This window comes from Oncorhynchus mykiss, chromosome 3 (assembly GCF_057628025.1).
Source record: "Oncorhynchus mykiss isolate SJ-2025 chromosome 3, ASM5762802v1, whole genome shotgun sequence".
NCBI classification, from domain to species: Eukaryota; Metazoa; Chordata; class Actinopteri; order Salmoniformes; family Salmonidae; genus Oncorhynchus; species Oncorhynchus mykiss.
Genome location: NC_143024.1, coordinates 86924557 through 86951982, shown reverse-complemented (window position 1 = coordinate 86951982; position 27426 = coordinate 86924557). Strand labels below are relative to the sequence as shown.

At 47.3% G+C, this 27426-nt stretch overlaps 2 protein-coding genes and 1 pseudogene across 3 annotated transcripts in view; all 3 read right to left on the bottom strand.

Annotated features, from left to right (window-relative positions):
- The window catches only part of LOC110504776 (regulator of cell cycle RGCC), a 27862-nt gene extending 27263 nt beyond the window's left edge, over positions 1–599 (bottom strand). Inside the window, exon 1 of one of the 2 annotated variants that reach the window (XM_036975212.2) lies at positions 318–599. In XM_036975212.2, coding sequence (XP_036831107.2) covers positions 318–387 — 70 coding nt within the window. In that variant the 5' untranslated portion in view covers positions 388–599. The remainder of the gene's footprint in view (positions 1–317) is intronic. The other variant, XM_090230744.1, reaches the window with a different exon arrangement.
- A 614-nt stretch (positions 600–1213) lies between these two features.
- Positions 1214–2853, bottom strand: LOC110504766 (major histocompatibility complex class I-related protein 1-like; annotated as a pseudogene).
- An 18918-nt stretch (positions 2854–21771) lies between these two features.
- Positions 21772–27426, bottom strand: part of LOC110520589 (coiled-coil domain-containing protein 80) — a 40084-nt gene continuing 34429 nt past the window's right edge. The window contains exon 9 of the mRNA XM_036975211.2: positions 21772–22901. Coding sequence (XP_036831106.1) covers positions 22582–22901 — 320 coding nt within the window. The 3' untranslated portion in view covers positions 21772–22581. The remainder of the gene's footprint in view (positions 22902–27426) is intronic.

Genomic DNA, 27426 nt, shown 5'->3' with positions numbered 1-27426 from the left:
TATTTTATTGTATTCATTTCAGTTATCCTAATGAAATAAATTGCTCTATATTAATTTATCCTATCTCGTGCTAACCTATTGATGGTCTATGTTTTTGTGTCATTAATAAACGTGTGCAACACGCATGTTACATTGTAGTAAACACATTGTCAAATTCTAACAGATGTTGAATAACAACCACACTATCTGACATAGCTTTAAGGCTCCTTTTCTGCAAACGCTAAACTAACCCCATGCCTGGTAAGTGTGCAATGCATTATATTTTGTCCAGTAGAAATCCCAAGAACAAATTAGATGGTCAGCATTCTTCAACTCACATTTGCCTTGAGACTTCAACTTTGGAGATTTCATTTTTATTGTCTTGTGAATCTCAAAACTACTCAACATAAACTCCGCGGGTATTCCCAATAAATACGTTCTTGCTCTCCGTCTGCTCCTGTCCACTACTAGTCCGTGAAAACGACGCACTGTCCCTTTTATGAAGTGTCCCGCGTCTCAAGATTGGTTTTAAACTCTTCCCTACCTACGGAAGAGGCGGCGTCTCGGAGGAGGCGGGAGAGAGAGAGAGAGTTCACGCACTATGCATCCCTTTACTGGTATCCGTGACCATTTTCTATTCCTAGAGAGATTATGGTGATGTTACGCTCGCTGGCATCATCCCCCGTAAACTATGTTGGTGAACAATGTGTGTGTCACTGAGCAGTAAGAAATGTAATGCTTGTCTGGTATTCATATAATAATTTCCTTGACTTTTTATTTATATCCCTGACCCTGAGCTTTCCATCTTTTATCACTGGGCAGGTTTTGAACAGATTTGGACAAACTGTTTAAACAACTTTTAAAGTGAAAATGAAGCTAACAAACAATGTATTTACCAATTGATTATTGGAAATGTCTACAATATCAATCTTTATATTAAGATTTGGCAATAGTCTTTAAAAAATAAAGTCAATTGTGATGCTTGTCACTACATCTTTTATTTTCAACAGCTTATTTCAACTGCCCCAAATGTGCCATTGTGGTCTATGCCAGAATTAAGTGGAACCAGAAGTACATTCATAAATCCAGCATACTAATGACGTTAGCCTGCTGGTAGTAGCCTCATTTGAGTGTGTAGTGACACCTTCTGGTAGGAAGTAGAGTTGCAGCCCCTGCAGCTCGCTTTTCTATGCCACTCTCATGAAACACAATCCATCAAGATTCTGACTGATTCCTAACCAGGGTGTGATTGGGGTTCCTGGTATTCTGGTGTGAAAGACAGGGTGTGATTGGGGTTCCTGGTATTCTGGTGTGAAAGACAGGGTGTGATTGGTGTTCCTGGTATTCTGGTGTGAAAGACAGGGTGTGATTGGTGTTCCTGGTATTCTGGTGTGAAAGACAGGGTGTGATTGGGGTTCCTGGTATTCTGGTGTGAAAGACAGGGTGTGATTGGTGTTCCTGGTATTCTGGTGTGAAAGACAGGGTGTGATTGGGGTTCCTGGTATTCTGGTGTGAAAGACAGGGTGTGATTGGGGTTCCTGGTATTCTGGTGAGAAAGACAGGGTGTGATTGGGGTTCCTGGTATTCTGGTGTGAAAGACAGGGTGTGATTGGTGTTCCTGGTATTCTGGTGTGAAAGACAGGGTGTGATTGGGGTTCCTGGTATTCTGGTGTGAAAGACAGGGTGTGATTGGTGTTCCTGGTATTCTGGTGTGAAAGACATGGTGTGATTGGTGTTCCTGGTATTTTTATTTTGCTTCCAGGTAAGATTTCCCTCTGCTCATTGCCAATTAACTAAACTCTAATGATCTATTTGTATCATGATTTTTAATAGAACATTTATTTTACATATCACATACAAATCAGTGCCATAGCAATGAGAGTACACGTTTTTGGAACGTTAATGCACTACTGTATCATAAAAAACAAGGACTTCTCTTTATTAGGCTTCTGCACATATTGTCGATGAGCTTGAATTGAGAAAGTCACTGCATGAGCGGCAGCAGTAAATATAGCAGCTCTCAGAATGTGAAAACAGGCTAATGTGCTCGGCCACTTGGGCATCAACAGGGTTGGAGAGCTGTGACAATATCTCGGAGCCAGCCTCTCTTCTCCTCTTTAGGCAAACGGAAATGCAGTTTAGAATAGTTATGGACACCATTACCAGTAGAGCTGACAGGATAGACAGATCTGTCTGCTCCAGACTCGGGCACCCAGCTGACATCCAGCTTGTTGTCCAGACTGAGGTGGGAGGCAGTGCAGGTGTAGTTGCTTCTCTCTCTCAGTTCCTCTGTACTGACCTCCAGACTCTTCCTCAGCTGGTACGTGCCGTCTCCATTGGGCAGCAGCTGCCCCCTGTTCTGCTATTGGCTGACCGTCTCTCAGCAGGGTCAGGTTGATGTGGCGGGGATAGAAACCAAACGCCAGACTGCTGGAACCCTCCAGACATGGCTTTCTGTATGAGCCTGACTCTGGGACACACTTTATGCATTATACATTTATTCTCTTTCTCCTGGAACGTTTTTAATGTGTCCATGCAAATGTTCAGGTAAATGTTCAGGTAAATGTTCAGGTAAATGGTTTGATAAAGTCCTTTTACATATGTTTGATGCACCTTACTCCATGGCGGCAGGAGGTTTCCAGAAATGTATGAATAATGTGTCATGTTGGAATATATTGCTAAATCTGCATAAATTCCATTGAAACTGTCCCTAGATATGATAAGTGCCGGTTCTCCACTGTCCGACATCTCACACCCAGCCAGCCTCTGTTGAACATGAATACCTTTGGTGGAATTGAAGCGCTTCAGCTCTGATGATCTCGCTTTCAGGCTCTGTGTGTAGTTAACCGACCCTCTCTGCCCATTCATCACCATTTTACCTGTTGTTGTTGTTTTAGCTGATTAGCTGTTGTTGTCTTACCTGTTGTTGTCTTAGCTAGCTCTCCCAATCAACACCTGTGATTACTTTTGTCCGTGTCAAATCGGAGGGCATGTTGTTCGGACCTCTGGCAGTCTCTATGGGGGTACCACAGGGTTCAATTCTCGGGCCGACTCTTTTCTCTGTATATATCAATGATGTTGCTCTTGCTGCGGGCGATTCCCTGATCCACCTTTACGCAGACGACACCATTCTGTATACTTCTGGCCCTTCCTTGGACAATGTGCTAACTAACATCCAAACAAGCTTCAATGCCATACAACACTCCTTCTGTGGCCTCCAACTGCTCTTAAACGCTAGTAAACCCAAATGCATGCTTTTCAACCATTCGCTGCCCACACCCGCCTCACAACCCTGGACGGTTCCGACCTAGAATATGTGGACCACTATAAATACCTAGGTGTCTGGTTAGACTGTAAACTATCCTTCCAGACTCATATTAAGCATCTCCAATCCAAAATCAAATCTAGAATCGTCTTTCTATTTCGCAACAAAGCTTCCTTCACTCACGCCGCCAAACTTGCCCTAGTAAAACTGACTATCCTACCGATCCTTGACTTTGGCGATGTCATCTACAAAATAGCTTCCAATACTCTACCAGCAAACTGGATGCAGTCTATCACAGTGCCATTCGTTTTGTTACTAAATCACCTTATACCACCCACCACCACTGCGACCTGTATGCTCTAGTCGGCTGGCCCTCGCTACAACTTTAAACATCAGCTATCTGAGCAGCTAACTGATCGCTGCAGCTGTACATAGTCCATCTGTTTATTTACTTTTCTGCTCTTTTGCACACCAGTATCTCTACTTGCACATCATCATCTGCTCATTTATCACTCCAGCGTTAATCTGCTAAATTGTAATTATTCGCTCCTATGGCCTAATTATTGCTTACCTCCTCATGCCTTTTGCAAACGATGTATATAGACATTGACTTTTATTGTGTTATTTGCTTGTTTATTGTTCACTCCATGTGTAACTCTGTGTTGTTGTCTGTGTCACACTGCTTTGCTTTATCTTGGCCAGGTCGCAGTTATAAATGAGAACTTGTTCTCAACTAGCCTACCTGGTTAAATAAATATATATATATATATATTTTTAAATTAAAACTGAAGGACATGGCCCCAAATATAAAAGCTATGTGATAAGCTTCTTCAACCTCTGTTTCCTCAGAGGCATTATATCCCTTGTGGATATAGCGTTTAATGTTGGACTCAAAGTAACCAACTTTTAAAACAAATATTTTACCTTTATATAACTAGGCAAGTCAGTTAAGAACAAATTCTTATTTTCAATGACAGTGGGCTAACTGTCTTGTTCAGGGGCAGAAAGACAGATTGTCAAAACCTTGTCAGCTTGGGGATTTGAACTTGGAACATTTTGGTTAGTAGTCCAATGCTCTAACCACTAGGCTACGCTGCCACCACAATGTGAATGTCATCCAGCATCAACACAACAGTAAAAACAGGGAAAGGTGTCTCCTGAGATATATGTTGCAATTGCCTACAGAGAATGGGATCCTGAACCTGAGAGAGGGTGAAAACAAGATCAGTGAATATTTTCACAATGGTTATGTCTGAAAATCCTGTAATATAGCCAATATACTGTATATAGGCTGTACTACAAGAACGTTGCTGATAGTTGCTGATTGTTTTGGCTGCACTTTTGACTAGTGACATTTGACCCTGTCGTTTCCCTTCCCTGCTGTTATTTATGTTATGAATATTCATCCTAGCAGCCGATTTATAATTAAATCTGATATACACCAGAGAATAAAACATCCATCTTACCTGCATTTACAATAGTGTTAAATGAAATAACTAACAAAAAGACACACAGTTTGCCCATGGTTTTGAAAGTGCTCACTACTTTTTCAGTACCCTCGCTTCAAGGCTCTCAAATAAGAGCTTGCACACTTTCACTTTCACTTTCTTGGTGAACAGCCTGTGATGACATTTGAACTGTCTGCAATGTAAACAGTTTCTCAAACACAGCAAGGGATTTTAAGGATAGATACATTTTTTATTGCAGATAGAAAGGTTTTCTGTCTGCTGGTTACGCCACGTAGTGTAATCAAGATGCTGTCTCATTTAGCATAAACTCTCCTGTCTCAGCCAAGATGGTGCCGACAGACACGGTCGCCCTGTTGCTAGCTTCTAGCCAACTTTGCATTATTTTATATCAAATCAAATCAAATTGTATTTGTCACATGCGCTGAACACAACAGATGTAGCCCTTACAATGAAATACTTACTTACCATATTAACCAACAATGGAGTTAAGAAAATAGAGTTTAAGAAAATATTTACAAAATAAACTAGAGTTTAAAAAAAGTACACAAGAAAATAACAATAACGAGGCTATACACTGAATAATCCTGAATTTAAAATAGATTAAATTGAGATTTTGTGTCACTGGCCTACACTACTGGGCCACAATACCCCACAATGTCAATGTGGAGTAATGTTATCAGACATTTAAACAACTTAATTAAAAATGAAAAGCTGAAATGTTTTGAGTCAATAAGTGTTTAGCCCCTTTTGTCAGGTGCGTGAATGAGGACCCAAAAGCGAATTAACAAAACAGAGTTTCTTTAATGATGAAACACACGTAGGCTCAGATGGACAGGCAGATTCCGACAGGACAGGACAAGGTTAGATGAACAGGCAGATTCCGACAGGACAGGACAAGGTTGCAGCAAACACGACGATAGTCTGGTTCAGGCATGAGTAACACAAACGAGAATCCGACAAAGACAGAAGCAGAAAGAGAGAGAGATATAGAGACCTAATCAGAGGGAAAAAGGGAACAGGTGGGAAAAGGGGTGAACGAGGTAGTCAGAGAAGACAAGGGACAGCTGGGGGAAAGAGGGGAAGAAAAGGTAACCTAGTACGACCAGCAGAGGGAGACAGGGTGAAGAGAAAGGACAGAAACAAGACACAACATGACAATACATGACAGTACCCCCCCACTCACCGAGCGCCTCCTGGCGCACTCGAGGAGGAAACCTGGCGGCAACGGAGGAAATCATCGATCAGCGAACGGTCCAGCACGTCCCGAGAGGGAACCCAACTCCTCTCCTCAGGACCGTACCCCTCCCAATCCACTAGGTACTGATGACCACGGCCCCGAGGACGCATGTCCAAAATCTTACGGACCCTGGAGATAGGTGCGCCCTCGACAAGGATGGGGGGGGGGGGAAGACGAGCGGGGGCGCGAAGAACGGGCTTAACACAGGAGACATGGAAGACCGGGTGGACGCGACGAAGATATCGCGGAAGAAGAAGTCGCACTGCGACAGGATTAATGACCTGAGAAATACGGAACGGACCAATGAACCGCGGGGTCAACTTGCGAGAAGCCGTCTTAAGGGGAAGGTTCTGAGTGGAGAGCCAAACTCTCTGACCGCGACAATATCTAGGACTCTTAGTTCTACGCTTATTAGCAGATCTCACAGTCTGCGCCCTATAACGGCAAAGTGCAGACCTGACCCTCTTCCAGGTGCGCTCGCAACGTTGGACAAAAGCCTGAGCGGAGGGGACGCTGGACTCGGCGAACTGAGATGAGAACAACGGAGGCTGGTACCCGAGGCTACTCTGAAAAGGAGATAGCCCGGTCGCAGACGAAGGAAGCGAGTTGTGGGCGTATTCTGCCCAGGGGAGCTGTTCTGACCAAGACGCAGGGTTACGAAAAGAAAGACTGCGTAAGATGCGACCAATAGTCTGATTGGCCCGTTTTGCTTGACCGTTAGACTGGGGGTGAAAGCCGGAAGAGAGACTGACGGAAGCCCCAATCAAACGGCAAAACTCCCTCCAAAATTGAGACGTGAATTGCGGACCTCTGTCCGAAACGACGTCTGACGGAAGGCCATGAATTCTGAAAACATTCTCGATGATGATTTGTGCCGTCTCTTTAGCAGAAGGAAGCTTAGCAAGGGGAATGAAATGAGCCGCCTTAGAGAACCTATCGACAACCGTAAGAATAACAGTCTTCCCCGCTGACGAAGGCAGTCCGGTGACAAAATCTAAGGCGATGTGAGACCACGGTCGAGAGGGAATGGGAAGCGGCCTGAGACGGCCGGCAGGAGGGGAGTTACCGGACTTAGTCTGCGCGCAGACCGAACAAGCAGCCACGAAACGACGCGTGTCATGCTCCCGGGTGGGCCACCAAAAACGCTGGCGAATGGAAGCAAGTGTACCCCGAACGCCAGGGTGGCCGGCTAACTTGGCAGATTGAGCCCACTGAAGAACGGCCAGACGAGTAGGAACGGGAACGAAAAGAAGGTTCCTAGGACAAGCGCGCGGCGACGGAGTGTGAGTGAGTGCTTGCTTTACCTGCCTCTCAATTCCCCAGACAGTCAACCCGACAACACGCCCCTCAGGGAGAATCCCCTCGGGGTCAGTGGAGGCTACTGAAGAACTGAAGAGACGAGATAAAGCATCAGGCTTGGTGTTCTTAGAGCCCGGACGATAAGAAATCACGAACTCGAAACGAGCGAAAAACAGCGCCCAACGCGCCTGACGCGCATTAAGTCGTTTGGCAGAACGGATGTACTCAAGGTTCCTATGGTCAGTCCAAACGACAAAAGGAACGGTCGCCCCCTCCAACCACTGTCGCCATTCGCCTAGGGCTAAGCGGATGGCGAGCAGTTCGCGGTTTCCCACATCATAGTTACGTTCCGACGGCGACAGGCGATGAGAAAAATACGCGCATGGGTGGACCTTGTCGTCAGAGAGGGAGCGCTGAGAAAGAATGGCTCCCACGCCCACCTCTGACGCGTCAACCTCGACAACGAACTGTCTAGAGACGTCAGGTGTAACAAGGATAGGAGCGGATGTAAAACGATTCTTGAGGAGATCAAAAGCTCCCTGGGCGGAAACGGACCACTTAAAGCACGTCTTGACAGAAGTAAGGGCTGTGAGAGGAGCTGCCACCTGACCGAAATTACGGATGAAACGACGATAGAAGTTCGCGAAGCCGAGAAAGCGCTGCAGCTCGACGCGTGACTTAGGGACGGGCCAATCAATGACAGCTTGGACCTTAGCGGGATCCATCTTAATGCCTTCAGCGGAAATAACAGAACCGAGAAATGTGACGGAGGAGGCATGAAAAGTGCACTTCTCAGCCTTCACAAAAAGACAATTCTCTAAAAGGCGCTGGAGGACACGTCGAACGTGCTGAACATGAATCTGGAGTGACGGTGAAAAAATCAGGATATCGTCAAGGTAAACGAAAACAAAGATGTTCAGCATGTCTCTCAGGACATCATTGACTAATGCCTGAAAGACAGCTGGAGCGTTAGCGAGGCCGAAAGGAAGAACCCGGTATTCAAAGTGCCCTAACGGAGTGTTAAACGCCGTCTTCCACTCGTCCCCCTCCCTGATGCGCACGAGATGGTAAGCGTTACGAAGGTCCAACTTAGTGAAAAACCTGGCTCCCTGCAGGATCTCGAAGGCTGAAGACATAAGAGGAAGCGGATAACGATTCTTCACTGTTATGTCATTCAGCCCTCGATAATCTATGCAGGGGCGCAGAGACCCGTCCTTCTTCTTGACAAAAAAAAACCCCGCTCCGGCGGGAGAGGAGGAGGGGACTATGGTACCGGCGTCAAGAGCTACAGACAAATAATCTTCGAGAGCCTTACGTTCGGGAGCCGACAGAGAGTATAGTCTACCCCGGGGGGGAGTGGTTCCCGGAAGGAGATCAATACTACAATCATACGACCGGTGTGGAGGAAGAGAGGTGGCCCTGGACCGACTGAACACCGTGCGCAGATCGTGATATTCCTCCGGCACCCCTGTCAAATCACCAGGCTCCTCCTGTGAAGAAGAGACAGAGGAAACAGGAGGGATAGCAGACATTAAACATTTCACATGACAAGAGACGTTCCAGGAGAGGATAGAATTACTAGACCAATTAATAGAAGGATTATGACAAACTAGCCAGGGATGGCCCAAAACAACAGGTGTAAAAGGTGAACGAAAAATTAAAAAAGAAATGGTTTCGCTATGATTACCAGAGACAGTGAGGGTTAAAGGTAGCGTCTCACGCTGAATCCTGGGGAGAGGACTACCATCCAAAGCGAACAAGGCCGTGGGCTCCCTTAACTGTCTGAGAGGAATGTTATGTTCCCGAGCCCAGGTCTCGTCCATAAAACAGCCCTCCGCCCCAGAGTCTATTAAGGCACTGCAGGAAGCTGACGAACCGGTCCAGCGTAGATGGACCGACAAGGTAGTGCAGGATCTTGAAGGAGAGACAGGAGTAGTAGCGCTCACCAGTAGCCCTCCGCTTACTGATGAGCTCTTGGCTTTTACTGGACATGAAGTGACAAAATGACCAGCGGAACCGCAATAGAGACAGAGGCGGTTGGTGATTCTCCGTTCCCTCTCCTTAGTCGAGATGCGGATACCTCCCAGCTGCATAGGCTCAGCACCCGAGCCGGCAGAGGAAGATGGTAGTGATGCGGAGAGGGGGGCAACGGAGAACGTGAGCTCCTTTCCACGAGCTCGGTGACGAAGATCAACCCGTCGCTCTATGCGAATAGCGAGTTCAATCAAGGAATCCACGCTGGAAGGAACCTCCCGGGAGAGAATCTCATCCTTTACCTCCGCGCGGAGACCCTCCAGAAAACGAGCGAGCAAAGCCGGCTCGTTCCAGTCACTGGAGGCAGCAAGAGTGCGAAACTCAATAGAGTAGTCTGTTATGGATCGATTACCTTGACATAGGGAAGACAGGACCCTGGAAGCTTCCTCCCCAAAAACAGAACGATCAAAAACCCGTATCATCTCCTCCTTAAAGTCCTGATACTGGTTAGTACACTCAGCCCTTGCCTCCCAGATTGCCGTGCCCCACTCACGAGCCCGTCCAGTAAGGAGAGATATGACGTAGGCGATACGAGCTGTGCTCCTGGAGTAAGTGTTGGGCTGGAGAGAAAACACAATATCACACTGTGTGAGGAACGAGCGGCATTCAGTGGGCTTCCCAGAGTAACACGGCGGGTTATTGATTCTGGGCTCCGGAGATTCGAAAGCCCTGGAAGTGGCCGGTGGATCGAGGCGGAGATGGTGAACCTGTTCTGTGAGGTTGGAGACTTGGGCGGCCAGGGTCTCAACGGCATGTCGAGCAGCAGACAATTCCTGCTCGTGTCTGCCTAGCATCGCTCCCTGGATCTCGACGGCAGAGTGGAGAGGATCCGAAGTCGCTGGGTCCATTCTTGGTCGGATTCTTCTGTCAGGTGCGTGAATGAGGACCCAAAAGCGAATTAACAAAACAGAGTTTCTTTAATGATGAAACACACGTAGGCTCAGATGGACAGGCAGATTCCGACAGGACAGGACAAGGTTAGATGAACAGGCAGATTCCGACAGGACAGGACAAGGTTGCAGCAAACACGACGATAGTCTGGTTCAGGCATGAGTAACACAAACGAGAATCCGACAAAGACAGAAGCAGAAAGAGAGAGAGATATAGAGACCTAATCAGAGGGAAAAAGGGAACAGGTGGGAAAAGGGGTGAACGAGGTAGTCAGAGAAGACAAGGGACAGCTGGGGGTAAGAGGGGAAGAAAAGGTAACCTAGTACGACCAGCAGAGGGAGACAGGGTGAAGAGAAAGGACAGAAACAAGACACAACATGACAATACATGACACCTTTGTTATGGCAAGCATAAAGTACTTCAGGAGTAAGAATGTGCTTAACAAGTCACATAATATGTTGCATGGACTCACTCTGTGTGCAATAATAGTGTTTAACATGATTTTTTAATGACTACTTCATCTCTGTACCCCAATACATACAATTATATGTAAGGTCCCTCAGTCGAGCAGTGAATGTCAAACACAGATTCAACCACAAAGACCAGAGAGGTTTTCCAAATCCTCGTAAAGAAGGGCACCTATTGGTAGATGGGTAAAAAGGCAGACATTAAATATCCCTTTCAGTATGGTGAAGTTATTAATTACAGTTTGGATGGTGTATCAATACACCCAGTCACTACAAAGATACAGGCGTTCTTCCTAACTCAGTTGCCGGAGAAGAAGGAAACCGCTCAGGGATTTCACCATGAGGCCAATGGTGACTTTTAAACAGTTACAGAGTTTAATAGCTGTGATAGGAGAAAACTGAGGATGGATCAACAACATTGTAGTTACTTCACAATACTAACCTAATTGACAGAGTGAAAAAAAGGAAGCCTGTACAGAATAAACATATTCCAAAACATGCATCTTGTTTGCAACAAGGCACTGAAAGTAATACTGCAAAAAATGTGGCAAATAAATTAACTTTTGTCCTGAATACTAAGCGTTATGTTTGGGGCAAATCCAACACACACATCACTGAGTACCACTCTTCATATTTTCAAACATGGTGGTGGCTGCATCATACTATGGGTATGCTTGTCATCGACAAGGACTAGGGAGATTTTTCACGCAGTTGCTGCAGATTGGACGGTGGTATATTCAGGCTGTGACCAGCCCGTTCCATGTCATGCTCTATTGGGTTGAGGTCTAGGGACTGACCAGGCCACCATTCTCCTTCGACCTCGCTCATCAACAAGCTGTTTTGGCCCACAGGACTGCCGCTGACAGGACGTTCTTCACTTGTCGCAGCATTCTAAAACCCTAGGCACCACCTTGCATCAAATACCCAGGAGGGTGGCCATTTCTGAGATAATGGATCTGGTGCGTCTGGCACCGACGATCAAACCATGCTGAAAGTCTCTTAGGTCACTCGTTCTGCCCATTCTAATGTTCAATCAAACAGTAACTGAATGCCTTGATTCCCGTCTGCCTGCTTTATATAGCAAGCCATGGCCACGTTACTCACTGTCTGCTGTGGGGGGGCAGGGGGTATTATTAAACCATCAGGGCTGTTTGCATTTCAGATTAGGGAGGTGTTAAACAATGGAGGTGTTAATGAATTTACCTGCACAAAATCAGAGAACAATTCACACAGACCCGATAGCTGGATTTTGGTTACAGAGTGTTTGAAAATGGAGCAATCATGACTAGGTCTTTAGGTGAGTATTATTTTACCTTGTTTTTTTACCACCTTCCCCTGTCAGACACAAACAAAGCAAGCAAAAATAATCAGGTACTGTAAATTAGTAGGATTTCAGTCTGTGTGTGAAAGGGATATGACTGACAACTAAATAACAGCGACATACTTTTTATTTGGCAGAGAATGTAAATTCTTTAGTTTCATTTATTATACAAAACACAATGTTTAAAGACAACATACAGAAATATATATTATACTACCTATTAAGCTATAGGCTACTTCCTAATCTATAAGGCAGTATTAATGTATGTATCCTATAGGAACTAAGAGCTGAATAATATAGGAAATAAGAGCTGAATAATATAGGAACTAAGAGCTGAATCCAATAGGAACTAAAGGCTGAATAATATAGGAACTTAGAGCTGAAAAATATAGGATATTTATTTATTTTTTATTTTACCTTTATTTAACCAGGCAAGTCAGTTAAGAACAAATTCTTATTTTCAATGACGGCCTGGGAACAGTGGGTTAACTGCCTGTTCAGGGGCAGAACGACAGATTTGTACCTTGTCAGCTCGGGGGTTTGAACTCACAACCTTCCGGTTACTAGTCCAACGCTCTAACCACTAGGCTACCCTGCCGCCCCAATAATAGCTGAATCCTATAGGAATTAAGGGTGAATCCTATAGGAACTAAATGCAGAATCCTATAGAGACCAAGGGCTAAATCCTAGAGGAACTAAGTGCTGGATAATATAGGAACTAAGAACTGAATATGATAGGAATTAAGGCTGAATCCAAAAGTAACTAAAGGCTGAATCCTATAGGAACTAAGGTCTGAATGCTATAGGAACTAAGGGCTGAATCCAATAGGAACTAAGGGATGAATATATAGGAACTAAGGGCTGAATCCAATAGGAACTAAGGACTGAATTATATAAGAACTAAGGGCTGAATCCAATAGGAACTAAGGGCTGAATCCTATAGGAACTAAGGGCTGAATCCAATAGGAACTAAGGGATGAATATATAGGAACTAAGGGCTGAATCCAATAGGAACTAAGGACTGAATTATATAAGAACTAAGGGCTGAATAATATAGGAACTAAGGGCTGAATCCAATAGGAACTAAGGGCTGAATCCAATAGGAACTAAGGGCTGAATCCAATAGGAACTAAGGGCTGAATAATATAGGAACTAAGGGCTGAATAATATAGGAACTAAGGGCTGAATCCAATAGGAACTAAGGGCTGAATCCTATAGGAACTAAGGGCTGAATCCTATAGGAACTAAGGGCTGAATAATATAGGAACTAAGGGCTGAATAATATAGGAACTAAGGGCTGAATCCAATAGGAACTAAGGGCTGAATCCTATAGGAACTAAGAGCTGAATAATATAGGAACTAAGAGCTGAATAATATAGGAACCAAGGGCTGAATAATATAGGAACTAAGGCCTGAATAATATAGGAACTAAGGGCTGAATAATATAGGAACCAAGGGCTGAATAATATAGGAACTAAGGGCTGAATAATATAGGAACTAAGAGCTGAATAATATAGGAACTAAGCGCTGAATAATATAGGAACTAAGGGCTGAATCCAATAGGAACTAAGAGTTGAATAATATAGGAACCAAGGGCTGAATAATACAGGAACTAAGGGCTGAATCCAATAGGAACTAAGGGCTGAATAATATAGGAACTAAGAGCTGAATAATATAGGAACTAAGTGCTGAATAATATAGGAACTAAGGGCTGAATCCAATAGGAACTAAGAGTTGAATAATATAGGAACCAAGGGCTGAATAATACAGGAACTAAGGGCTGAATCCAATAGGAACTTTGGGCTAAATCTAATAGGAACTAAGAGCTGAATAATATAGGAACCAAGGGCTGAATAATATAGGAACTAAGGGCTGAATAATATAGGAACTAAGGGCTGAATCCAATAGGAACTAAGAGCTGAATAATATAGGAACCAAGGGCTGGATCCAATAGGAACTAAGTGTTGAATCCTAATCTGAGAAACATAATTCATACTTTAGCTCATATTTTCTATTGACATCAATGCATGATGTATGTGCTAGTTTCGTTTAAAGTATGTGCTTGATGCTTAGATGTGTGTGAAACTCATGAAGACCACATATTTGATCAGTGCATGTGTGTGTCCCTTTCCACCCTATTGGCGATCCTTCTAGGAAAGTGTCTATTACTTAAAGTCACAGCTGCAGGTGTGTGTATGCGCATGACTGAGGTGTGGGCTCTAATAGAGGATTGGGGAGCAGACAGAGAGGGCAGGGGGACTGACTTTGAGACAACTAGAAGCATGTAAAGACATTGTTTTAGTTTAACCCGTGTGGTCCATTATACATGTACTGTATGTGTAGTCCTAGTCCCAGGCACTGCAGCGATATGGTAGTATTTCTTCCTGTCTAAGGGCTTCTCTGCTTTAGAAGCTGGAGACGTTGAGCCCCTTGTCAAGGAATTAAGTCTCATGTCTGAGGTTGAAACTCCAGGTATGAGTGGTCCGTCTGTTCTAGATGGCAGGAAACTTAGATCTGACAAGAAGAGTCCCCTCTGTGCTTTATCACAGGACACAGACAAAAGACAAAAGACAACAGACACACACAGGCAGGCAGGCAGGCAGGCAGGCAGGCAGGCTCAAACAGAATATGGCACACAGACTTGCACGTGCACACTCACACACACTCTCTTTCACACACGCAAACACACACGCACAAAACAAGTATCAACCAGGGCATTGCTCATGTTGTTCCCTTGTTAATTGAAACCATGTGTTTACTGCTAGACACTCCCAGTGAAGTTATTCCCATCACACATGTTACAATGCACTGGAGATGGCCCTCTTGTTTTGATATTTAATCAGAACTGTTCCTGACCTCAGACTCAAGAGAACATTTGATTCTTTACTGTGCACCATGGGTGTCCCACAGATGATTCTCCAGAAAAATTTCAGATAAGCCTGGTCCTGTTCATTGATCCCCAGGGACTGACAGTTCAATAACCCATGCACAACAATGGTCAGGAAGACAAACAGGAAGACTGATCAGCTAGACAAACAGGAAGACTGATCAGCTAGACAAACAGGAAGACTGATCAGCTAGACAAACAGGAAGACTGGTCAGCTAGATAAACAGGAAGACTCTGATCAGTTAGACAAACAGGAAGACTCTGATCAGCTAGACAAACAGGAAGACCCTGATCAGCTAGACAAACAGGAAGACTCTGATCAGCTAGACAAACAGGAAGCCGCTGGTGAGCTAGACAAACAGGAAGCCTCAAAAGAGAGGTGCTAGCATTAGCTCCTGTCAGGACAACACTAGTTACTGTATATAGGTCATGGGATGGCAGATACCCTAGTGGTTAGAGCATTGGGCCAATAACCAAAAGGTTACTAGATCAAATCACCAAGCTGACAAAGTAAAAATCTTGTACTCTGCACCTGAACAAGGCAATTAACCCAGTGTTCCTAGGCCGTCATTGTAAATAAGAATTTGTTCTTACCTGACTTGCCTAGTTAAATAAAGGTTAAATAAAAAATATCCTGTGGCTTAAGGGAGGAGAAGAATAGTTCAACCTTATCTGTGACTAAGATGTTGTTGATTGGGAGGTGGACGAGTTAAATGTGGCTACTGTTGAGGCCTTAATGTAAACGTGTGTGTCGTGAACAACATTGGTGAGAGAAAAAAATTGTGGAATCTGCGGTTCACCTTCAAAATGAATGTCCCCCATTTGAAATGAATAAAAATAGTGAAAGCATGCCTGACCTGGACTAGATAATGCTAAACAGGATTAGAATGTTGTTATATACAGCAACAGTCAAAGGCTTGGACACACCTACTCATTCAATGGTCTTTCTCTATTTTACTATGTTTTACATTGTAGAAACATTGTCAAGACCATACAAAGCTGTCATACAGACAAAGGGTGGCTACTTTGAAGAACCTAAGATCTCAAATATATTTTGATTTGTTTAACACTTTTTTGGTTACTACATGATTCCATCTGTGTTATTTCATAGTTTTGATGTATTCACTATTATTCTGCAACGTATAAAATTGTAAAATAAAGAAAAACCCTTGAATTAGTAGGTGTGTCCAAACGTTTGACTGGTACTGTGAGCCCGCAACATTTCAATTTGAACCAAATACTTTCCCTCATTCAATGAACCAGGGAGGAAATGGCTAAGGTGGGCGACTTCAAAGAAAGGTAGCTAACTAAGACATTTTTATCTATTTGTAAGGCTAAAATATTACATTTTCAGATTTTGACAGCATAGCAGTTACTTGTCAATTAGCCTATTCAAATAATATATATTTTTTACGTTGTCAGAAGTACGTTACATGGCCAGTATTGAATGACCAAAAATGTGCTATAACTGGGCAAATAACTAACTAGCAACGAATATCAACAAATGTGCACACTTGCTTTGATCTCACAAACGTATCTGACAACTGCGTGATTGATAGACTGCATGGTGCCTGGCAATGCAAGCCTAGAATAAGTCTACTGTGATGAGCTCTGCAGAGATTGGGAAGACAGATGCATCTTATCCAAAGGACACACTAATGTAATTCTAATTGGAGTAGCCTAATTGTTTGATATTGTGATTTTTGCCTGATTTTGTCTCACTTTTGAATCTATAATCTGCTTGTACGACAATTTGTTTTCCTTGCCCCCGGACAGGTGTTAATGTAGAGTCCTGATGTATCTGATGATCCACCCAAAGAGGGAAAGCACACCAGAGCAACGGATGGACGAGTGTACTTAAAAACAGCGGGAGGCCATCCTATTGCCCTTTGACCACAGAACATTGGCCGTCAATTTCAGGTTCATTTCCTGTCGATTCTACATGTTAAATTTTCACCGTTCGTTGACACCCAGCAGGTAACCGCTGACAGGTCGCGGCAACACACTGCTTTAAGACATTTGTCTTGCTTGTGTGTTTCCTCTCTGCGTCCTCTCTGTGTTTTGTGTTGTTTATGAGGAGGAGTTTGGAGACGCTGACCAAGCCCAACACAGACAGCGAATCAAAGGAGGAGGCTCTCTAGCCACCCATTATGACCATTATCATAATGGCTCAACCCTTGTGATGTCATAAGAAATCCACTTTGCACTGTTGGCCGCTAAATGTATTTATCTCTCTGATGGTCAAACATAAACATGCAGCGGTAGGGAATGCTAGCCTTACCGTTATTCTTTACTCACACAGACCATACAGTAACCTCACACAGACCATACAGTAACCTCACACAGACCATACAGCAACCTCACACAGACCATACAGCAACCTCACACAGACCATACAGTAACCTCACAAGGACCATACAGCAACCTCACACAGACCATACAGCAACCTCACACAGACCATACAGCAACCTCACACAGACCATACAGTAACCTCACACGGACCATACAGCAACCTCACACAGACCATACAGCAACTTCACACAGACCATACAGCAACCTCACACAGACCATACAGCAACCTCACACAGATCATACAGTAACCTCACACGGACCATACAGCAACCTCACACAGACCATACAGCAACTTCACACAGACCATACAGCAACCTCACACAGACCATACAGTAACCTCAAAACAGACCATACAGTAACCTCACACAGATCATACAGCAACCTCACACAGACCATACAGTAACCTCACAAAGACCATACAGCAACCTCACACAGACCATACAGCAACCTCACACAGACCATACAGCAACCTCACACAGACCATACAGTAAACTCACACAGACCATACAGTAACCTCACAAAGACCATACAGTAACCTCACACAGACCATACAGCAACCTCACACAGACCATACAGCAACCTCACACAGACCATACAGTAAACTCACACAGACCATACAGTAACCTCACACAGACCATACAGTAACCTCACACAGACCATACAGCAACTTCACACAGACCATACAGCAACCTCACACAGACCATACAGCAACCTCACACAGACCATACAGCAACTTCACACAGACCATACAGCAACCTCACACAGACCATACAGTAACCTCAAAACAGACCATACAGTAACCTCACACAGATCATACAGCAACCTCACACAGACCATACAGTAACCTCACACAGACCATACAGCAACTTCACACAGACCATACAGCAACCTCACACAGACCATACAGCAACCTCACACAGACCATACAGTAAACTCACACAGACCATACAGTAACCTCAAACAGACCATACAGTAACCTCAAACAGACCATACAGCAACCTCACACGGACCGTACAGCAACCTCACACAGACCACAACCTCACACAGACCATACAGTAACCTCACACAGACCACAACCTCACACATACCATACAGCAACCTCACACAGACCATACAGTAACCTCACACAGACCATACAGTAACCTCAAACAGACCATACAGCAACCTCACACGGACCGTACAGCAACCTCACACAGACCACAACCTCACACAGACCATACAGTAACCTCACACGGACCGTACAGCAACCTCACACAGACCACAACCTCACACGGACCATACAGTAACCTCACACGGACCGTACAGCAACCTCACACAGACCACAACCTCACACAGACCATACAGTAACCTCACACAGACCACAACCTCACACATACCATACAGCAACCTCACACAGACCATACAGTAAACTCACACAGACCATACAGTAACCTCACACAGACCATACAGTAACCTCAAACAGACCATACAGCAACCTCACACGGACCGTACAGCAACCTCACACAGACCACAACCTCACACAGACCATACAGTAACCTCACACGGACCGTACAGCAACCTCACACAGACCACAACCTCACACGGACCATACAGTAACCTCACACGGACCATACAGCAACCTCACAAATACCATACAGTAACCTCATAAGGCCCATGTGATTAACTCTGGTCACAGGGGTCCATGTTGCATTCAGAATACCGTATTTGATGACATGATGGTAGAACACATAAGGTTGTGGTTTACATTACACACAGGGACCAACTGCCTTCCCTACTGGTTACAGAAACCCACAGCTATCAAATCAAATCAAATCAAATTTTGTTTGTCACATACACATGGTTAGCAGATGTTAATGCGAGTGTAGCGAAATGCTTGTGCTTCTAGTTCCGACAATGCAGTAATAACCAACAAGTAATCTAGCTAACAATTCCAAAACTACTACCTTATAGACACAAGTGTAAAGGGATAAAGAATATGTACATAAAGATATATGAATGAGTGATGGTACAGAGCGGCATAGGCAAGATGCAGTAGATGGTATTGAGTGCAGCATATCCATATGAGATGAGTATGTAAACAAAGTGGCATAGTTTAAAGTGGCTAGTGATACATGTATTACATAAAGATGCAGTAGATGATATAGAGTACAGTATATACGTATGAGATTAATAATGTAGGGTATGTAAACATATTAAGTAGCATTGTTTAAAGTGGCTAGTGATATATTTTACATCATTTCCCATCAATTCCCGTTATTAAAGTGGCTAGTGATATACAGTGCCTTGCGAAAGTATTCGGCCCCCTTGAACTTTGCGACCTTTTGCCTCATTTCAGGCTTCAAACATAAAGGTATAAAACTGTATTTTTTTGTGAAGAATCAACAACAAGTGGGACACAATCATGAAGTGGAACGACATTTATTGAATATTTCAAACTTTTTTAACAAATCAAAAACTGAAAAATTGGGCATGCAAAATTATTCAGCCCCTTTACTTTCAGTGCAGCAAACTCTCTCCAGAAGTTCAGTGAGGATCTCTGAATGATCCAATGTTGACCTAAATGACTAATGATGATAAATACAATCCACCTGTGTGTAATCAAGTCTCCGTATAAATGCACCTGCACTGTGATAGTCTCAGAGGTCCGTTAAAAGCGCAGAGAGCATCATGAAGAACAAGGAACACACCAGGCAGGTCCGAGATACTGTTGTGAAGAAGTTTAAAGCCGGATTTGGATACAAAAAGATTTCCCAAGCTTTAAACATCCCAAGGAGCACTGTGCAAGCGATAATATTGAAATGGAAGGAGTATCAGAACACTGCAAATCTACCAAGACCTGGCCGTCCCTCTAAACTTTCAGCTCATACAATGAGAAGACTGATCAGAGATGCAGCCAAGAGGCCCATGATCACTCTGGATGAACTGCAGAGATCTACAGCTGAGGTGGGAGACTCTGTCCATAGGACAACAATCAGTCGTATATTGCACAAATCTGGCCTTTATGGAAGAGTGGCAAGAAGAAAGCCATTTCTTAAAGATATCCATAAAAAGTGTTGTTTGCCACAAGCCACCTGGGAGACACACCAAACATGTGGAAGAAGGTGCTCTGGTCAGATAAAAACAAATTTGAACTTTTTGGCAACAATGCAAAATGTTATGTTTGGCGTAAAAGCAACACAGCTCATCACCCTGAACACCATCCCCACTGTCAAACATGGTGGTGGCAGCATCATGGTTTGGGCCTGCTTTTCTTCAGCAGGGACAGGGAAGATGGTTAAAATTGATGGGAAGATGGATGGAGCCAAATACAGGACCATTCTGGAAGAAAACCTGATGGAGTCTGCAAAAGACCTGAGACTGGGACGGAGATTTGTCTTCCAACAAGACAATGATCCAAAACATAAAGCAAAATCTACAATGGAATGGTTCAAAAATAAACATATCCAGGTGTTAGAATGGCCAAGTCAAAGTCCGAACCTGAATCCAATCGAGAATCTGTGGAAAGAACTGAAAACTGCTGTTCACAAATGCTCTCCATCCAACCTCACTGAGCTCAAGCTGTTTTGCAAGGAGGAATGGGAAAAAATTTCAGTCTCTCGATGTGCAAAACTGATAGAGACATACCCCAAGCGACTTACAGCTGTAATCGCAGCAAAAGGTGGCGCTACAAAGTATTAACTTAAGGGGGCTGAATAATTTTGCACGTCCAATTTTTCAGTTTTTGATTTGTTAAAAAAGTTTTAAATATCCAATAAATGTCGTTCCACTTCATGATTGTGTCCCACTTGTTGTTGATTCTTCACAAAAAAATACCGTTTTATATCTTTATGTTTGAAGCCTGAAATGTGGCAAAAGGTCGCAAAGTTCAATGGGGCCGAATACTTTCGCAAGGCACTGTATTTTACATCATTTCCCATCAATTCCCATTATTAAAGAAATTACAAGTGATCAACGCTCTTTTTACTCTCCTATACATACTTATTGTCCCATAGAACTGACACTTCTGCCATGTATTCACAGAAAGCTTCTTGTGGAGTGGATATGAAGTGGTTATCAGTAATATAATTTTATAAATCAAATCAAACTTTATTTGTCACACCCTTACGGAGAAATGCAGACTTACAAGCCCTTAACCAACAGTGCAGTTCAAGAAGAGTTAAGAAAATATTTACCAAATAAACTAAAGTAAAAAAAATAAAAAATATTGAGGCTATGACTGGGGTGTCTGGTGTGTTTTACTGCACATCTTTAAGGCAATGAACACCGGGTTAATAACATGTACAGTATTTTGTTATGATACAGTGCATCATTATTCAGTTCATAACTGCTCAGTTTCTCACACAAAATAGTCTATAGATTACCAAACGGACACATTTTGTTTTAGTTGCTGACTGTATTTTTCCGTTCTGTTGGTCTGTATTGTTCAATCTGTATTGTTCAATCTGTATTGTTCAACTTGAACCAACAGGGGGCTGTGTAACATAATACATTTGTATACTGCGCCTAAAGAACGTTTGACTACAATACAAAGTACTGAGATACAGTTTGTATTAAAACTCAGAGAAAAGTGTTGTCAGGAAAAAAAAGCTTTATTTTTCATAAATATACAGTACAACAGAGTCTTTCATGCACAACAGAGTATGTTATAGGAACAATATGTAACAACAGGAAAATGACAAAACAGAAATGAAGTTGAAAGTTCATTGCAGAAACAGACCGTTATAGCCACAAGTTAAAGACAGACATCCAAAACAAACAAAACGTTTGACTGATCCTTACACTTCTATCTACAATAAGGTTCAGACTGTGAAAGTGAACATGTACAGTACATTTGGTCAAGAATGGAAATGTAGTCGACCGAACATGTGAAATGTAAAACAACTGTTGATTGTAATTCTTTATATCAAAAGAGCGATACTGATATAGAGAAGGATAGCCTCTATGCCCCAGATTGATGACATCACTATCCAATCCTTCTTTATTTCATTCTGGAAGCAGGAAGCACAGAGCTAACCCCTAGACCATTTAACCCTCCATAAACTTCCTGAAAACAAAAACCGCCGTTCAAGAGGCGAGACAAAGGTTATACTCATGCACCTCTCCCATTGGAAATCAACCCCCTATCCCTAGGAACTTCTTAATTAATGCCTACAGATCCGAAACCAGGGGCTAAGTACAAGGAACATGGTGTACAGCCCATCTAGACTACCATGGGGCTAGGTAGAGCCATACCTTACTGCTTACACCTATCTGATTCATTGGAATCTACAAAGGGCCATCAAGAAGCATTCATGGGATAAACGCAAAAGAGATTGATTTGAGATTAAGTAACATACCCCTTAGTAACCATATCATTGCTTATAGACTATTGACACCCCCTTTAGTAACCGTATCCCTGGTGATAGCCGTCCTGGTAACCGTCGTAGCCGTGGTGATGGTACCCGTAGCCTCCGTACTCGTCTTCCGGGCAGCGCATGCCCAGTGACTGCTGGATGGCCATCTCCTGCCTGCGGAGCTGCATAGAGTCCACCAGGTCGTAGATAATGGCCATGGACCACATGGGGCTCGGGTACCACGACTTGACGTTGCCATCCTTTCCCACCAGCAGCATGGAGAAGTACTCTGGGCTGATCTGGAAGTAGTTGCGGATGTCTTTGACCAGGGTGGCCGAGAGGCCCTCACGATCCACCGTGGCACTGCCTGGAAGGAGGAGAGAGAGATGGATAAGAGTCAGTCAATATTCCTTGGTAGGATTGATGTCTTTGACTGAAGAGGCAGAGAGGCATATTTGCTCCACGGTCAAGCTGCCCGTCTCAAGAGAAAGAAGGAATTAGGCCAAGAGGCCCCAGCCCCACCTCTCTGCCCCACCTCTCTACCCCAGCCCCAACTCTCTGCCCCAGCCCCACCTCTCTGCCCCAGCCCCACCTCTCTGCCCCAGCCCCACCTCTCTGCCCCAGCTCTGCCCCAGCTCCACCTCTCTGCACCCAGCTCTCTGTCCCAGCTCTGCCCCAGCCCCACCTCTCTGCCCCAGCTCTGCCCCAGCTCTGCCCCAGCCCCACCTCTCTGCCCCAGCCCCACCTCTCTGCCACAACTCTGACCCAGCCCCACCTCTCTGCCCCAGCTCTCTGTCCCAGCTCTGCCCCAGCCCCACCTCTCTGCCCCACCTCTCTGCCACCAGCTCTCTGCCCCACCTCTCTGCCCCAGCCCTACCTCTCTGCCCCAGCTCTCTGCCCCAGCCCCACCTCTGCCCCACCTCTCTGTCCCAGCCCAAACCTCTCTGCCCCAGCCCCAGCTGTCTGCCCCAGCACCACCTCTCTGCCCCACCTCTCTGCCCCAGCCCCAGCTCTCTGCCCCAGCTCCAACTCTCTGTCCCACCTCTCTGCCCCAGCCCCAGCTCTCTGCCCCAGCCCCAGCTCTCTGCCCCAGCTCTCTGCCCCAGCTCTCTGCCCCAGCCCCAGCTCTCTGCCCCAGCTCAACCTCTCTGTCCCAACTCTCTGCCCCAGCCCCAGCTCTCTGCCCCAGCCCCACCTCTCTGCCACAGCCCCAGCCCCAGCTCTCTACCCTAGCCCCAGCTCTCTAACCAACCTCTCTGCCTAAGCCCCACCTCTCTGTCCCAGCTCTCTGCCACAGCTCTCTGCCCCAGCTTTCTGCCCCAGCTTTCTGCCCCAGTTCTCTACCCCACCTTTCTACACCATCTCTCTATCCCAGCTCTCTATCCCACCTCTCTGCCCCAGCTCTCTGCCCCACCTCTCTACCCCACCTCTCTGCCCCACCCCTCTGCCCCCCCTCTCTGTCCCAGCTCTCTACCCCAGCCCCACCTCTCTGCCCCAGCTATCTGTCCCACCTCTCTGCCCCAGCCCCAGCTCTCTGCCCCAGCCCCACCTCTCTGCCCCAGCTCTCTGCCCCAGCTCTCTGCCCCAGCACCAGCTCTCTGCCCCAGCTCAACCTCTCTGTCCCACCTCTCTGCCCCAGCCCCAGCCCCAGCTCTCTGCCCCAACCCCACCTCTCTGCCCCAGCTCTCTGCCCCAGCCCCAGCCCCAGCTCTCTAACCAACCTCTCTGCCTGAGCCCCACCTCTCTGTCCCAGCTCTCTGCCACAGCTCTCTGCCCCAGCTTTCTGCCCCAGCTTTCTGCCCCAGTTCTCTACCCCACCTTTCTACAACATCTCTCTATCCCAGCTCTCTATCCCACCTCTCTGCCCCAGCTCTCTGCCCCACCTCTCTACCCCACCTCTCTACCCCACCTCTCTGCCCCCCTCTCTGCCCCAGCTCTCTGGCTCAGCTCTCTACCCCAGCCCCACCTCTCTGCCCCAGCTATCTGTCCCACCTCTCTACCCCAGCTCTCTGCCCCACCTCTCTGCCCCACCTCTCTGCCCCAGCTCTCTTACCCCACCTCTCTGCCCCAACTCTCTGTCCCAGCCCCACCTCTCTGCCCCAGCCCCAGCTCTCTGCCCCAGCTCTCTGCTCCAGCTCCAGCTCTCTGTCCAACCTCTATGCCCCAGCCCCACCTCTCTGTCCCAGCTCTCTACCCCAGCTCTCTACCCCAGCCCCAGCTCTCTACCCCACCTCTCTGCCCCACCTCTCTGTCCCAGCCCCACCTCTCTGCCCCAGCCCCAGCTCTCTGTCCCAGCTCTCTGCCCCAGCCCCAGCTCTCTGTCCCAGCTCTCTACCCCAGCCCCAGCTCTCTTTCTCAGCTCTCTGTCCCAGCTCTCTGCCCCAGCCCCACCTCTCTGCCCCACCTCTCTGTCCAAGCCCCACCTCTCTGCCCCAGCCCCAGCTCTCTGTCCCAGCTCTCTGTCCCAGCCCCAGCTATCTGTCCCAGCTCTCTGCTCCAGCCCCACCTCTCTGTCCCAGCTCTCTGCCCCAGCACCAACTCTCTGTCCCAACTCTCTGCACAAGCCCCAGATCTCTGTCCCAGCTCTCTGCCCCAGCCCCAGCTCTCTGCCCCAGCTCTCTGCCCCAGCCCCACCTCTCTGCCCCAGCTCTCTTCCCCAGCCCCAGCTCTCTGCCCCAGCCCCAGCTCTCTGCCCCAGCCCCACCTCTCTGCCCCAGCCCCACCTCTCTGCCCCAGCTCTCTGCCCCAGCCCCAGCTCTCGGCCCCAGCCCCACCTCTCTGCCCCAGCTCTCTACCCCAGCCCCACCTCTCTGCCCCAGCTCTCTACCCCACCTCTCTGCCCCACCTCTCTGTCCCAGCCCCACCTATCTGCCCCACCTCTCTGCCCCAGCCCCAGCTCTCTGTCCCAGCTCTCTGTCCCCAGCTCTCTACCCCAGCCCCAGCTCTCTTTCTCAGCTCTCTGTCCCAGCTCTCTACCCCAGCCCCAGCTCTCTGCCCCAGCCCCACCTCTCTGCCCCAGCTCTCTGCCCCAGCCCCAGCTCTCTGCCTAAGCCCCACCTCTCTGTCCCAGCTCTCTGCCACAGCTCTCTGCCCCAGCTTTCTGCCCCAGCTTTCTGGCCCAGCTTTCTGCCCCAGTTCTCTACCCCACCTTTCTACACCATTCTCTATCCCATCTCCTTATCCCACCTCTCTGCCCCAGCTCTCTGCCCCACCTCTCTACCCCACCTCTCTGCCCCACCTCTCTGCCCCCCTCTCTGCCCCAGCTCTCTGCCTCAGCTCTCTGCCCCAGCCCCAGCTCTCTGCCCCAGCTCTCTACCCCAGCCCCAGCTCTATACCCCACCTCTCTGCCCCACCTCTCTGTCCCAGCCTCACCTCTCTGCCTCAGCCCCAGCTCTCTGTCCCAGCTCTCTGCCCCAGCCCCAGCTCTCTGTCCCAGCTCTCTACCCCAGCCCCAGCTCTCTTTCTCAGCTCTCTGTCCCAGCTCTCTGCCCCAGCCCCACCTCTCTGCCCCACCTCTCTGCCCCAGCCCCAGCTCTCTGTCCCAGCTCTCTGTCCCAGCCCCAGCTATATGTCCCAGCTCTCTGCCCCAGCCCCACCTCTCTGTCCCAACTCTCTGCCCCAGCCCCACCTCTCTGTCCCAGCTCTCTGCCACAGCTCTCTGCCCCAGCTTTCTGCCCCAGCTTTCTGGCCCAGCTTTCTGCCCCAGTTCTCTACCCCACCTTTCTACACCATTCTCTATCCCATCTCCTTATCCCACCTCTCTGCCCCAGCTCTCTGCCCCACCTCTCTACCCCACCTCTCTGCCCCACCTCTCTGCCCCCCTCTCTGCCCCAGCTCTCTGCCTCAGCTCTCTACCCCAGCCCCACCTCTCTGCCCCAGCTATCTGTCCCAACTCTCTGCCCCACCTCTCTGCCCCACCTCTCTGCCCCAGCTCTCTTACCCCACCTCTCTGCCCCAACTCTCTGTCCCAGCCCCACCTCTCTACCACAGCCCCAGCTCTCTGCCCCAGCTCTCTGCCCCAGCCCCAGCTCTCTGTCCAACCTCTATGCCCCAGCCCCACCTCTCTGTCCCAGCTCTCTGCCCCAGCTCTCTACCCCAGCTCTCTACCCCAGCCCCAGCTCTCTGCCCCAGCTCTCTACCCCAGCCCCAGCTCTATACCCCACCTCTCTGCCCCACCTCTCTGTCCCAGCCTCACCTCTCTGCCTCAGCCCCAGCTCTCTGTCCCAGCTCTCTGCCCCAGCCCCAGCTCTCTGTCCCAGCTCTCTACCCCAGCCCCAGCTCTCTTTCTCAGCTCTCTGTCCCAGCTCTCTGCCCCAGCCCCACCTCTCTGCCCCACCTCTCTGCCCCAGCCCCAGCTCTCTGTCCCAGCTCTCTGTCCCAGCCCCAGCTATATGTCCCAGCTCTCTGCCCCAGCCCCACCTCTCTGTCCCAACTCTCTGCCCCAGCACCAACTCTCTGTCCCAGCTCTCTGCCCCAGCCCCAGATCTCTGTCCCAGCTCTCTGCACCAGCCCCAGCTCTCTGCCCCAGCTCTCTGCCCCAGCCCCACCTCTCTGCCCCAGCTCTCTTCCCCAGCCCCAGCTCTCTGTCCCAGCTCTCTGTCCCAGCCCCAGCTATCTGTCCCAGCTCTCTGCCCCAGCCCCACCTCTCTGTCCCAACTCTCTGCCCCAGCCCCAGCTCTCTGCCCCTGCCCCACCTCTCTGCCCCAGCTCTCTGCCCCAGCCCCAGCTCTCTACCCCACCTCTCTGCCCCACCTCTCTGTCCCAGCACCACCTATCTGCCCCACCTCTCTGTCCCAGCCCCACCTCTCTGCCCCAGCCCCAGCTCTCTGTCCCAGCTATCTGCACCAGCCCCAGATCTCTGTCCCAGCTCTCTGCACCAGCCCCAGCTCTCT